Source organism: Electrophorus electricus, chromosome 12, assembly GCF_041902795.1.
Source record: "Electrophorus electricus isolate QZ-2024a chromosome 12, ASM4190279v1, whole genome shotgun sequence".
NCBI classification, from domain to species: Eukaryota; Metazoa; Chordata; class Actinopteri; order Gymnotiformes; family Gymnotidae; genus Electrophorus; species Electrophorus electricus.
The window spans coordinates 20,182,463-20,197,543 of NC_137508.1; the positions used below are offsets into that span (position 1 = coordinate 20,182,463).

The 15,081-nt window shown below is 36.2% G+C and overlaps 2 protein-coding genes across 12 annotated transcripts in view; both read right to left on the minus strand.

Moving 5' to 3' along the window:
* The window catches only part of lyst (lysosomal trafficking regulator), an 83,350-nt gene extending 75,548 nt beyond the window's left edge, over nt 1–7,802 (minus strand). For 3 of the 7 annotated variants that reach the window (XM_027010593.3, XM_035531779.2, XM_035531778.2), the window contains exon 1: nt 6,570–7,801. In XM_027010593.3, coding sequence (XP_026866394.3) covers nt 6,570–6,650 — 81 coding nt within the window. In that variant the 5' untranslated portion in view covers nt 6,651–7,801. Of the gene's footprint in view, nt 1–5,189; nt 5,243–6,569 lie in introns of all 7 variants that reach the window. The other 4 variants (XM_035531775.2, XM_081725122.1, XM_035531776.2 and 1 more) reach the window with 3 other exon arrangements.
* Nucleotides 7,803–9,675: 1,873 nt separating this feature from the next.
* herc4 (HECT and RLD domain containing E3 ubiquitin protein ligase 4) overlaps nt 9,676–15,081 on the minus strand; it is a 29,606-nt gene continuing 24,200 nt past the window's right edge. For 4 of the 5 annotated variants that reach the window (XM_027010527.2, XM_027010528.3, XM_035531431.2 and 1 more), the window contains 3 exons: nt 13,183–13,366; nt 10,449–10,551; nt 9,676–10,316 (listed from right to left, as the gene is read on the minus strand). In XM_027010527.2, coding sequence (XP_026866328.2) covers nt 10,108–10,316; nt 10,449–10,551; nt 13,183–13,366 — 496 coding nt within the window. In that variant the 3' untranslated portion in view covers nt 9,676–10,107. Of the gene's footprint in view, nt 10,317–10,448; nt 10,574–13,182; nt 13,367–15,081 lie in introns of those variants that run through there. The other variant, XM_027010529.3, reaches the window with a different exon arrangement.

A 15,081-nucleotide genomic window follows, 5' to 3' on the forward strand; every position in this document is an offset into this window, starting at 1 on the left:
TCTAAACACAAAATAACACATTGACATACTACTTAATACATCCAGCTTTGTAAATAAAGTCAGTGTCAAATGCAAAGTTACAAATGATTTAGGGAAACACGACTTGGTGTTGCAGATTGCAGGAGGAAAGTCATTTGATGTATTCTGCCACATTTGCTGAAAATAGTTAATTTTATGACACTACTACCTTGCTACTGAAAACATGTAGTTAAACACTCTTGCCCATTTATACCTACATAAGTCAGCATGTAAAGAAGTAAACTACATACCTAAGCATCTGTAGCATCAGTGCACTGAAAGTGCTTCTAATGATGGACCAATAGTAGTTTTTGTGTGCCTTTCCGTTCAGCATGAAGACCAACTGGTTGACATCTCAGCCACAGAAATTTGTTTGAATGTTTGTTAACAGGACAGGTTCAGTGCTCAACTCTGCAACAATTATTAAAAGGATGTTTACCTTTAATATATTTTTTGCCATGGTTGTTACTGACATGGATAAGAAACACTTTGAACTGCTACGTGTTTGCTTAAATACATAAGGTCTATTTTCTTCCTGGACCACCAAATATTCAGCAAACTTGTTGAAACAAAGACTTAAAATCTATGACAACCTAAATTTTCTGAGTTCCAAGTTGAATTTAAGTTATCTGATGTGTGTTAACTTAAAACTAACTGATTAATATCAGTGAGTTTTTAAAGCACTAAAACAAATGTTGCTTTTCCCATCTAAACTGGTTAAAATGGGCAGCAGCCAGATATAGCACAGCTCTGGTGCTCAAATATAGCTTTAAGTGACACTGCACTTCAGACTACCAACATGAACATGCTGCTGCTATCCACTAGAAAGTTCACAATATGCTGGCAAATGTAAACCAAACTACTTCGTCTATTGAAAAGCCTACACTATTTCACAGACAAAACCTTCCATCTCAGATTGTCTGCATTCCCATTCTATGATTTGACAAAGTTGCTTACTCTCTTCAGTACAACAGAGCTTCCAGCAGTGCATAAGACTAATTCACACCACCAGTGGAAAAATGTGCCATTAATCATCACCTCAGTCTCCAAGACCTTCAAAAGAGCCAGATATTGAAAATAACTTTTTTCTGCTGCAGATACTTCCTGTTGAACAGCTTTTCTTTTAGATGTGAAGTGACTAAGAAAACGTAATTTGTGTGCAAAATTATTTACATAATAAACAAATAAATATTGTTTAAAAATGAATAAATACATGTTTGTGCTCTGGTGTCGATTACAAATGTTATGCTGATTATCTATTTTGAGCTCAATAATAATAATTTAAAAAAAAGCTCCATTCTGAATAAATCATGAAAAGTATATAGCTCATGGTGGTTTACTCATGTATAAGCAGGAAATTGCACCACCTTCTAAACATTTTAAGTAAAGAATTTCTAGACTCTGTAAATGCAGTTAAAATTGACCTCAAACTGAGCAATTCATTTTTTAATGAAGTCACATGAAAACCAGAACACAGATAACTTCATTATTAACACATAACAGAGTCCAGCATCATTACAACAGCTCATTATTTAATTCATTTAGCAATTTTAGTGTGTTAAAAATGACCTCACTTACTCCCTTGAGGAGAAATTCCCTTGGATTCTCCTCAGAACCAGCTTATATACCTAAGGTTGTTACTACATGGACATTCATCTCAACTAACAATGAGTAGATGTGTTGCAGTTAGATTTTGTGTTCATGAATACCTTTCTCTTTCACTATTATACATGAGTGAGGTCACATGATGAAAAGTCTCCTCTGCAGATTGAAAACCACAGCAAAGTAGCTTAGCAGGAGACTGAAGCAGTATTTTCTTGTGCACCACAAAACTTGCATTTCTGTTCCACACATGCCATTTGTCTGAAATTCTCCATCCCAACATCACTACATGCACTACGAGGTTCTCCGACACTTGATATATGTTCGTCCATTACCATACGGTCATAACCCTAAACTATGAAGGTAAAATATTAGTCTCCTTGCTCTACCACTTCCTCTTTTTTAATCTTGTATGTCTTTGATGTAGAAAGTTTGTAGGCTACCATGATAACCAATAATCACGAGGATGTAACACTGAATACTTTTACTTTTTGGCCCATTATAAAATTTTAATTAAATGCAATAAGCATTATAAATCTGAAAATGATCACAAACTCTGTGTTGAAAAGCCTTTAAAGGACTCTGTTAGTACTAGGTAAAACTATAGAAAGGATAGCGTTGACTCCAGTTTGAAGGTCAGAGCATAAGGATGTGGTAGAGGAATTGAGTTTTCAACTCAGGAGCAGCACAGAACAGAGAGTGTGCAGTCTATATGTGGTTGTAGGCTAACACTGAGCAAGGAATAATCATGTCTACTAATATTTACATGTAAAACTAATCACTTACATAACCACATTGTTCAATCAATATTTAATATTCATTTAGTGCTAGGGCTTTTAACTATTAATCAATTATTTATGGGTAGGAGTCAATCAAGAGGTCCAAACTAAACTAATTAATCTCACATTTTTGCAAGTGAGTAAGCCTACTCTTTCTACTGAGTAGGCCTACTGTCTGTGGGCCTAATATGACAGAACACAAATCTCACATGGTTTCTGAAAGCGCAATGATGAATGATAAAGCAGATGAAGAGGAGTATGGTGTAGGATAAATTCACATGAAAAAATTAAAAGCATGCATTGTAACCACTGTGACACTGCTTAGATTTAATACAACAACTCATGTTCCACTTAAAACATCAGCATCTGACCTTACTGACAGGTGAACAATGAAGCAGTTTACAAACAACCATTACTTCAGCACCAGCTAGGACAAATTGCCATGATAGGCAAGCAATTGAAATCACAAAACTAATATACGATATGATGATTACATACACAAAGTCACTAAGTACCATAGACCAATTAACTTTGCTTTGCCAGCATATCACATCCCATCCAGAGGCACACTGAAAAGTGGCCTGTAATAACTTTACACAGAAAGGAAGGATAAATTAAAAGTACAGCTGGCAATGGGAGATGTTGCTATCACAACTGACTGTTGTGCTGTGTTGACAGTGTTGGACAGTGAGCTACATTACTATTACAACAATGAGAATTGGCAGGTGAAATCTGTGGTCCTGCTCATATGTCAGACATACCATTGAAAAATGTAACCAGTCTACTTGATCATTATGCGTGTTGTGGGGTCAGTGAATAATCGATTAACTGGCCATAAATGTTGGCAACTGTCAATCAAGAAAATCCCTTTAAATTTGCAACCATATTCAAATCTGTAATATAATTTAATATAGGCTAGTCAGCATGGCTTACTACACACAGCATGAGGCTCTTGTGTTAACTAGTAGTTGTGTCAAGTTACAGATGGGTGGTTTTAATACTTGTGCAAAAGTTTTCTCTTTGTCATCTGTCATTATTAAATTTCATACCAGTGTGACAGCCATCAACATTTATGCTAACAGAAGGTTTTACCTCTAGTAGTAAGGCCCTTCCTTAAATAATTCCAGTGAGCTTTTTTATATTGTATAGTCTAAGATACGAAAATAAGTATTTTTTCTTCAGAATAGTTAAAAATAACAGACTTTGGAAATGCAAACCAGAAAGATGAAAGATGCTTTTCGAATTAAGGAAAATAAAACTTACAGCTGTGTTGCTTTTAACTAGTAATTGGTCTAATGTTTATATGTAGCTAGTCAAAAATTGCAGTCTATTCCATATTAATCAAAATCACAACTCTGGCCACTAAAGCTAGTTCACAAAGAAGAGAAATGATTCTCTTCATTTACTAGTATGCCACAGAATCATAATTATATATCTTGGTTCTTATTACAACCGTGTTCATTAAATGCTTTATTGTGCTCTACTGAATCACAGGAATTTTATGTAGTATAGTGAATGGACTGGGCAACTTAAGCTATTCCCTGGAATGGATATACCAAATGTTCAAATATAAGTAAATATTCCTGAAATGGCACCATGTGCGAGTACAGTAATCTGTTAAATCACAGGTTAGCCAACTAAGCACATCCCCTAATTCTATATTTATTAGTTCTGTCAATATCTAATGGTCCACACAAAACAAAAAGAACAGTAAGTTTTGGGGGGGGGGGGTTGTTTTTTTTCCAAGAAGCACAGGTCAACACCCACGGTTCAAACCTCCGTCATCTTTTCTGGCTGACTGCAGATGTGCCTGTGTGTGCATCCAATAAAAGAAACTGCATTTAGACCTACTTGTTTGTGTTGAGCATAGAGCATGCAACCCAAAGATGTGCTCTGGACAAGTAAGGCTAATAAGAGTCTCGTAAACGAGCCATTAGTACAACCAGGGAATGAGAAGTCTAGCAAAAGGCCAGAGGAATGCTTCCTCTGTGCCCAAGTGGGAAAACACATGACTGTTTAGAATAGATGGTACAATGTCCTAGACTCAGCATGCATTAAATAAACAAAATACTATACATTGTACTATATATTGCAAGTATACTACTATATATTCAAATCTAAATATTCCTCACAACATAATAAACCACTTGGAATAATAGTTAAAAAAATATTTAGCATTATTTTGACCAAAATTATTTATGTTTGATGGATTACATTAATTCATCAAAACATCTACAGAACACACAAATACTTTGTTAGAGATATCATTAACATATTGCAGCCTTCAGAAACAACAGCACAATATAACTGCAAAAGCTGACATATTAACACACTATACATTATGCAGAACTAATTAAGATGGAAGCTACACAACCCTAGCCTCAAATAACAGGCAACACTTTCACCTGGAGAAGCAGTCATGGCTGTAAAATCAGCTCTCCCATTTGGGTATGAAGAGTTTGTATTATTTTCTAGACACTTGTTTTGTTTTATGAACCAAACCACAGAGCCATATTTCCAGTAACTTGAATTACATGATCTAATTGTGTGATCCCACCAGGTCATATGTGGCCCAGACTCAGATCCACTTCAAAGCATGCTTCTGAGGGAGTTAGTAAATGTTGGTGCCCTCCAGGGTTTGATTCTTGGGCCACACTTAATTTAATTTATACATTTATGCTTCCCCTTGGCCAGATCTTACAAGACCTGAAGCTATCACTACAGCTATGTAGACCACACCCATATTTACTTGGCCCTCTCTCTACACAGCTATGGTCAACTTTTACTTACTTTGTAAGTGCCTTGAGTACCTCACTAACTGGATGGGCCAAACCCTTTGGCAGCTGAATAAAGATAAAACATTATTATATTTGGGAACAGAAATGAGACGCAGAGACTAGCTGCCCATTTGAACTCAAAAGCACTCACATCTAAACAGCTCAACCCCGGCACATTAGTAGACTCTGATGTCAGAATTATCGGTTATCAAATTAGTTATTAAATAAGCATTTTATCACCTTAAGAACATGAACAAGATCAGAGATTTCCTTACTATACCATACCTATAGAAACTCATTCATGCATTTATTTCTAGCAGGACTGATTACTGTAATGGTCTCCTAACGGGACTCCCAAAAAAAACAAATGGCTTCAGCTGATTCAAAATGCAGCTGCCAGAGTTCACTAGAAGCAAAAGAAGGGAACATCAACCCCTATGCTTAAATCCTTACACTAGCTACCATTATGTTACAAAGTCAACATTAAGGTATTATTACTAGCCTATAAACAGCATTTGGCTATCATGTTGTTTTTAAATGGAATCAGGTGTCTAAGAATATTTGAAGAGCCCTGACAATAGATCACTTCAGTAGCACTGCACTTTTAAGATTTTTTTTAATTTACATTTGTATTTCTTTTTAATTCTTAATTAATTTGCATTATGTTAGTGATTTATCTCTGAACACTTTAATATCTAATTTATTTTAGTACCAGTTTATTTACATCTCTATTTAAAAGGTGTTTTATTTAGATCAATTGATTGAAATGTACTATTTTATGTAAAGCACTTTGAATTGCCACAGTATATGAAAAGCACTTCATAAATAAAAGTTGTCTTGTCTGCATTATGAGTCTATAGGAAATCCAACTCATTCTACAGAAGATGTGTAGAAGACAATGTATGTCTACACATTAGTGTGTTTGGTGAGATTTTGAGTAGTTAGCATAGTGCAGTCAACCATACTGCAATAAACAGACAGACATTTGAATGCAGGCTATCTACAAAATTAATTGTTTTAATGGAACACACTGTGTGTGCTGTTTCCTATTTATAATAGATGTACTTTAAATGTGTACATTCTTTGGTCAACATGTCTTTAAAATCATTTTATATAAAATATTAATACTTATGACTGTTGCTTCAGTAACTGTATGTATATAGGCTAATTAATGTCTGTAAATAGACCTCTAAATATAAGCCCTGCATAAACAAACAATCTTCAGTGCAGTTTCTTACATACATATCATCAAGTTGCTTGTTTTGACTGAGGACTGTAAATCTGTGGTAAACGATGTGAAAAATAACAATAGCGTAGATCGTGGATCTACATCAAACTTCATTTCAATCATAAAATCAAACAGCAAATGGTTATTTTATCCATCAGCTCTTACCTGAAGATCTGCTCCCTGGGAACGACAATCCATATACTTTTCCCAAGCAAGAGTGAGATCAGCAGGTTGTTGGCTGGCCATGTCCTCTTAGGTTCCAGGGTAATAACTGTAACTTAATATTGAGCTCTCATTGATTAACTAACTTAACTATGACAGCTTTCTTTAAGGTTCAGATCCACCCCTGGAAGTTATACAAATGTGATGTATCTTTGCAATGGGTCCATCAAATCCATTGTATGTGTTGAGCCTAACTAACAACTCCCAAAAAATAATGTCCGGAAAAGAGTGGAGAATAATCTTTAACCTCAGTAACCACTGATATTTCTGTTTATTTTGCATCGAGGAATAAACAGAAAGCTAGCGTGGCTCACACCGAATAATAACGCAGAAAGTGGCCCGTCACATGCACCGAATTATGCTAAATACCTCGCTATATCGGACAACGATCATCAGGCTAATTTTCTGTAACCTAATCCGACCAGTATTCATTCAAAACGAAGCCAATAACCAGTCTTACCAAGACAGCCATCCAACGTTATCAAGCTAACTAGTTAGCTAACGCTACATTTGATACTCTTGTTGCTAGACCTGTCATATGCTAGCGAAACAAACTAAAGTAACAGCTACTCTATCGATATGCTAGCTAGCTAGCTGCTACTACTACCACAAGCTTGTTAGCATATCTAGCTGTCTAGCTAGCTAGTTAACTAGCTGAGTTCCTGTCAAGTTCAACTATACCAGAAGAAAGCAGAGATAACTAATTCCAAGATGCTGGTTAGCTAACCTAGCTAGTTAGCTGTCAGTGTAAGAGTTTCATTCACTGCTTTGAAATAGCGACAGCTGCCCCACGCACCGGCAAAAGAAAAGCCTTTTGCCCAATCACCGCTCAATGTTTTGCAACGACCTAGCGGTTTTACAGTTCATGGTAACTTTAAATAACGTTTTTAAACGTCTCCCACGTTTTTTGTTTATCTACCCAAGTAGCTAGCTAGTTAGCTAGGCTAGCAAGCTACAATATATTCTATGTACATGATGCAAATATGTTCACCCACCTCTCTCTCCTCAGCTGAAACATACAACCGCTAACCAGAAAATGTCAAACAAAACATATTGCAGGAAATGACGCCCATAAAGCTGTTTTAGACACTACTGGTGGAATAAAGGATAACCTCGATCAATCTAAATATTGGCCTAGATTGACCATAAAAGACGATTCCTCTCAGCAATCATTTCAATTACGTCAAACTTAAGTGTCCCTCCCCCTGCAGGCGGAGCTTTCTTTGCATTCAGTACAGGGTAGTGGCCACCAGGGCGCATAGTCACACGGTTTTGCTCGTCTGACAGGAACGCTTACCGACAGAAATATTTCATAAATTTATTACAATAAGCAAATTATTACCATTTTGCATAGTGATGTGTAAGTGAGCTTGCTAGGCCAGATGAAGTAACTGCAGTCAATCTTGCTCATGCTGTCCGTTTGCAATTTCAAGCAAGATAAAGCATCTAGTTTCAAACTAGGCCTGTGAGCTAGAATTGATTTTGTTATCAAAATATCTAGTAATGTAATAATTTCCTGAGAATATGAAAGCTATATGTACATAGACATGTGTATTTTATGAAATTCCTGTGGTGGGTGTCCTCAGTGGTAAAGGTCCCTTAATGATTTTTGTTTGTTTGTTTTTTAAAGGCTTAAGATGGCCTGTAACATATTATCTGCTCCTCAAGATAAAAATCTTTTATTGGACATTTTGCCAGGTTAATCAGCCTACTGGTACCAGCCCTAGTGTTGGGTTACCCACCCTGAGAGGACTACCGCACCCTCCGGCCTTTTGACCCTCCATCTCTTTCTTTGCCTATCCTGACATGCCTATCTGTCCGACTACAGGTTTCAGTAGTGGGACAAAAGACTTTCCCTACAGTCTGGCAAAGAGCCACACACACACACCCACACAAAAGAACACTGCTTGTTAAACTGAACAAGCTCCTGAAAGATGCATGTTGAGCCATGATGCTACTATACTGGAGATGACAGCAGGGGAAGGATGATGCAACACTAGGGAAGAGTGGCAGGGAGCCAGATCAATGATGCAGCCAAAGCACAAAAATAGTCAGCCCCATTGAGAAGCCAGACTACACCAGACAGTGTCATTACCAATGCATACAGTTCACCAGTAATCCTCTAGAAAATGTTTGAGGTGCAGCAGTGGAATTCTGTGCCTGGTCAGGAGGAATTACCACTTTTCAGCCGAGGCTGACACCTGAAATGAAATTCATAAGAGCCCCTCCTCAACACATGCCCTGAGACAGGCATACCTAAATCCTTTAATGTAGTAAACCTCTGATTAAGACATTAAGCTTTGATTTGTAGATTTAGTCTAATTTTCAATTTCCCTTTATTTATTTCTCAGCAATCCATATGGAAATAGGGCTACACTCAGTCATCTTATAAATGCATCCAGTATTGTTTCAGACTAGCACATCCAATAACACACACATCAACCACTCTCCATTCATCATTCATGCATTTCTTACCACAGGACTACTGCTGATATTTGGTTAAATTTTATTCATCCATTTTAGAGTGGACATTTGTGATAAAGCAATCAATGTCTAGTTCGGATTTCTAGAAGTCCTAGTCTGGTCCAGCTAGTGTGCACATGTCCGAAAACCAAAATTGCAAAGTTACCAAAAGTACAGAATTACTGTGCTGATAATATTTTGCCACCCAAAGAAATCAGAAATTGGCCTGTGTAAATAATTATTAACTAATTAGGGTTTTAAATAAATTACTGTCTTGTAAACTGGAGTACATTTCTTTGCATGCATTAACATAGTGCAACTTAGTGGTGTCACTTTGAAATTGGGCTGTAAAATGTAATTAGTCTTAGGTTTGACACTACTGATATTTACCAATTTATAAGCCATTCATTAGTAAACTAGATTGGCCACCAAAGCTTTCTTCTATAACCACTGTTATTTTGCTCTTACACGCTGACATTACATGTTCTAAGCAAGGTGTTTGTTTGTAGGCTGATGACAAGTGTGTACTCTTGACAATATGTAACTTCTTCCTATTAAAATGATTACAAAGAAAAGGACCAGGAACTCAAAACGGTATATGTTTTATTTCTGATTTAGATCCAAGCATCACTGATCACCAGTTTATTTTTAACTGTGAAAAGTGTTAATAACAGTGCTTATCCATCCATCAACCCAGTAAACAAACTGCATCATCTAAAAAGAAATTGGTATTTTATTCTGAATCAGGCAGAGAACAGAGCTTAATGACAATTAATTATCTACAGATTTTATCTTGGCACAGAATGGAAAAAAGGAGAAAAACCTCATATTCTTGCTAATTCCACTACCATGGAATGCTACCCCAAGTCTCTTGAATGACTAAATAAAAATGTTGCAACATCAACGCCTGTCATCCAGTAGCAGAAATTAATACACTCTGTATAAAATATGTCTCAATTTGGGGGTCAAGTTGTAGTCTGTGGTCTGGAGATAACTTCTGTTCTATAGCTGAAGACTTTCAGGCGAGGTTGAAACCCTGATTATGTTCAATGGCCTGAAGAAGCTTCTCCTGGAGCTTCTCACGGCTGGTATACTTGGGTAGGTCCAAGAGATTGAAGCAGGTGTGGGCCACTGGAAGATAGTGCTCTCCACCCCCTGTGGGCTGGATGACCAACCCAAGACTCTTCATGCCCAGGATGGGGATACGATCACTTCCTGTAAGAAACACTGCAAACCAACAAAATGCAGAGAGACCAAAACAAAAATAAATCAATAACCAAGTGTGCAGGTTAGCTCCTGGGAGCATATTTACAATATTATTATTTCTATATGGATATGTAGGAAATTATTTACACTTACGTAGGAACTGCTTCTTCTTCTCCAATGATAACTCATGGAAAACCTCCCAGAATAGTTTGATGGTGGGGTGTTCAGCCCAGTATCCCCCTTTGTATTCTGCACTCTGATGGAGATCAAAATAATTCCTAGTCACACAACAAAATATTTATCTTAGCTCTATCAATAAAGGCAGCTCACAAGATAAATTAAAGATATACTTCTTAAACAGAACAGGTCAATTCAGACCACTTATCAAAAAATATAACCTCAACCCATGTCAGCTTTCAAACTACAGGCTGATCACAAACCTTCCATTTATTTCCAAGATCCTAGAAAAAGTTGTAGCTCAGCAGCTAAGCTCATACATTTACGGTATTTAGCAGACACTCTTATCCAGAGCAACTTACAAAAGCTTTGTCATTTACTCATAGAATACATCCTAGCTAGTACAGCAGGTTAGAGTCCAAAATACCAATGTTCTAGAATACTGTAGAAATACAGGGATCACTGCTGATGTCATACCTGAATCAGAACCAGATACATGAAGTACTTCAGTCAGGATCTTGGCCTCATCATAGTACAGAGACAGCACTGATTAAAGTAGTTAATGACCTGTCGTTGGCTTCTGACCAGGGTTATGTCTCTTTGCTTTTATTGCTTGATCTGAGTGCAGCATACGATACTACAGATCACAATATTTTACTAGATAGACTCGAAAATGCTGTTGGTATTAGGGGAATAGCGTTTTCCTGATTTAAATTTTATCTAACCGCTCACTACCAGCATACAACAAGATTAGCTATGGTGTCACACAAGAATCTGTTCTAGGGCCTCTTTTTTCCTTTATATAAGCTACCTCTAGGTGACATTATACGTAAAGACTGTGCTAGTTTCCACTGCTACTCTGATGATACTCAGCTATATGTCTTAGCCAAATCTGAGGACATATATCAGCTTAGTATTTCTGAGGAATAAATAAAGGACCTCAGACACTGGATGTTGACGAACTTTCTCCCACTTAATCCTGACAAAACAGGTGCTTCCGTTAGGCCCAGAGGTCCTCACTCTCTACTCAATGAACCTCAATAGTCTCTTAATAATATATTTAACAGTTAAAGATCTTGGAGTTATTATGGCTCCCAGCATTTCTTCTGGCTAAGGTAATGACTTTGTTCTCCATCTTGTTCAAAGCTCATGTAAATATTTCTAGGACCTCCTTTCTCTACCTCAAGAACATTGCAAAAATTAGAAATATACTCCCATCACATGGTGAAGAAAAGCTAGTCCATGCATTTATCACTTCAAGACTAGACTACTGTAATGCCTTACTATCTGGCTGTACCACTAAGTGATGAAACAAGCTCCAACTAGTTCAAAATGCAGCAGCTAGAGTTCTAGAAAATTATATCACATCACTACTCTTAGCCATTTTACATCGGCTCCTAGTAAAATTTCGTATTGATTATAAAATACTTCTAATGACAAAAGCACTGAATACTCTTGAGCCACAGTACCTTAGAGAACTCCTAGTGCATTACGACCTACCACATCTGCTTGGATCAAAAGGTGCAGGCTCTTTACTAGTACCAAGAATAAGAAAATCTGCTGCAGGTGGCAGAGCCTTTTCCTATAAAGCTCCCACACTATGAAATAGCATTCTTGTAAATGTTCGAGACTCAGACAGTCTCAATTTTTAAGGCAAGGCTGAAAACCAATCTATAACGTCAGGCATTGTATTAACTACTTCCCATCTTAGGTAAAGATGCCCTTTGCCCCTTGCTGCAACCCATCACACCTCCACCCCAGCCAACTACTTCTCCGTTGCCCTTGATGGACGTTCTCATGTGGGATGGTTTTCGGACATGTGCACACCAGCTGGACCAGACTAGGACTTCTAGAAATCCGAACTAGACATTGATTGCTTATTTTTTCATTTTTATTATTTATTTCTTTTTCTTTTTCCCCCCCCCTCCATTCTGCTCATTATTGTTTATATTGTTTATATTGTTACTACTATAGTTAGTGTCCGTTATTGGCCAGAGCAGGATGGGCCCCCCTTTGAGTCTTGGTTCCGCTCAAGGTTTCTTCCTCATGGTCTTAGGAAATTTTCCTTGCCACGGTCAACCTTGGCTTGCTCGCTGGGGGCTTGGACTGGGACATTTGTAAAGCTGCTTTTTTTTTTTTTTTTGACAACATCTGTTGTGCTATATAAATAAATTTGACTTGACCAAGATGGACAAAATACATTAAAAAAATTGGTTACTAATATAGCCCTCATAAGTATAATTTCCAATTTTCAAATTCATCAAACCCTCAGACATGAGGCCTTTTATTATGGTTCCTCTGCTATAGGCAATAAACATTTCTCTCTAGACATACAGTGCTTAAAATCTTGGTCAAGAAACCAAACCTCACCACTATCAAGTGTCCAATCCAAATACAGGCCTTTCCTTTTAGTTCCAAAACAGAGCTAAAAAATGCTGTACATTAGCAAACGCATACATACATATATGTTTCTACAATATGTGCTGTCATTGCAGTGCTGGGACTGCATTAGTTAAGTGGTATTTAAGTATTGAAGGTAACTAAGTGAAATATTCATTACTGTCCTTTCAACAGGGTTGATTAATGTCTTTGCTCCAATACCTCAGCATGACTTTTGGCTGTGGCATACTCTAATGACCCATCAACCATTTTTCAAGTTGTCAAAATTGACATTGTCTCCCAATTATTTCCCTAATGTAGACTTGCATACCTTTTCTAGTTCCTTCCAGTCATAAGTGGTGCTCCCTATTACCATGGCTTGTAGCTCATTGGGTTGAAACAGCTCCAGAACCTTCCCTCCACATACTTTGTGGAATCCAGCATAGAAGGCGTTGAAAAGTGGAGCCACAGATTTGTTGAAAATGTAATCAACGTAAGCATTTACAAAATCTTGCCTGTAAAGGATATATTAAAGAGTTTGTTTGTACCTTTGCAAATCATCAATTAACTTCACCATGTAAAGCACTTAGACATCATTAATTTGTAAATACAATTGGCCATTGAGCTTAATATATTGGAATGTAATAAAAATATCTATACATAATGAATTTAGAATCAGATTTTTAAATGTTTTTATACACACAAATGAAGAGAATATGCAGCATCAATTATTTTACGATTTATTCCATAAACTTTCTCTGCTAGTAATCAAAAATCATTTATAAAGTATTTGCAAGACTTAAGTAAAAGCAAGTACATTTATATCCATCTACAGTGGTGCTTGAAAGTTTGTGAACCCTTTAGAAGTTTCTATATTTCTGCATAAATTTGACCTAAACTTCAGAATGTCACACGTTCTAAAATAGATAAAGAAAACCAAAACAAACAAATAAGAAAAATATTCTGTCATTTATTTATTGAGGAAAATGGTCCAATATTACATATCTGTTAGTCGCAAAAGAATGTGAAACTTCAGGATTAGCAGATAATTTGAAGAGGAAATTTAAGTAAGGTGTTGTCAATCAATGGGATGACAATCAACCACTACTGTAATTATTTATAAGCACCCATCAAGATATCCAAGGTCATGTACAAAAAATATTAAAAGAACAAAGACTAGAAGGAAAGAATAGAAACAAAAAAGGAAAAAATATGTATTTACAACGATGCATACATCAAAAACACTAGTTAATTGATTTGACTAGATGGATACACAAATAGGTCTTACATTCACCATACACTGTGAATGAGGTTTCATGAAGAAGTTCTTTTTGTAGAAATATTTATATTTATATTAGTGTGCTTGTTAATGCACACAAGGACATTTAAAGATTTTGTAATAGTAGTTAATAGCTAAACAGCTTTGGTAGACTAAATTCCTTTGAACTATAATGATTAACCAGATGTTTTCAAACTAAGCAAAATTTGATAAAAAGTAGGCTAACCACAATATCAAGTCAAACTCAGATGACAGTGTTGGGAGTATCTTCAGCAACTGTCAATTTTTATGTGAAATTTTTATGAAATGTTAGTTCCCCTGTCAGCCAACATCGTTGAGATATTTCACACTAAAGTGTTTTCATTCACTGAGTGTGAATGTAACTTTTTACTCAACATTTATGCTGTACTGTTTTAGTTAATTTCAACTTTATTTGAATGTTTCTCATTATCACACCATCTGAATAAGTAACACTTGGTTAATAAATGGAATATTAATTATTGTTGCAATATTTAGTAGAGATGTCACAGATCCATTACCATGTAACGTAACTGAGTTGATATCAGCAAAAGATGCTGGATCATATATCAAAAGATACATTTTTAATGAAAGCATTGTGATACCATTACAAATCCAGCCCGAAGATAGCAGAGCAGTGCTTTGCAGTAGCATGGTCACATGACCAGCCAGGCTAGTTATGTTTATTTTTTGATTAGCATTTAAGGATATTTACCAAATTTTCTAGAAATTTCTTTATTTTGTTTGTTATCTTCTGGTTACTACCAGAATTCTTAACTTCTTTACTGTTTAACCAAGAAAAAAATTAAGGTAATTGTGCTTCTGCATTTTTAGTCTCACTCTGGAACTTGTGATGCAAAACAGACTTTTAGGTAAAAGTCTAACTATATTTTTAATTTAAATTCTGTATTTTTAAGTTTTTTTAAATATCTA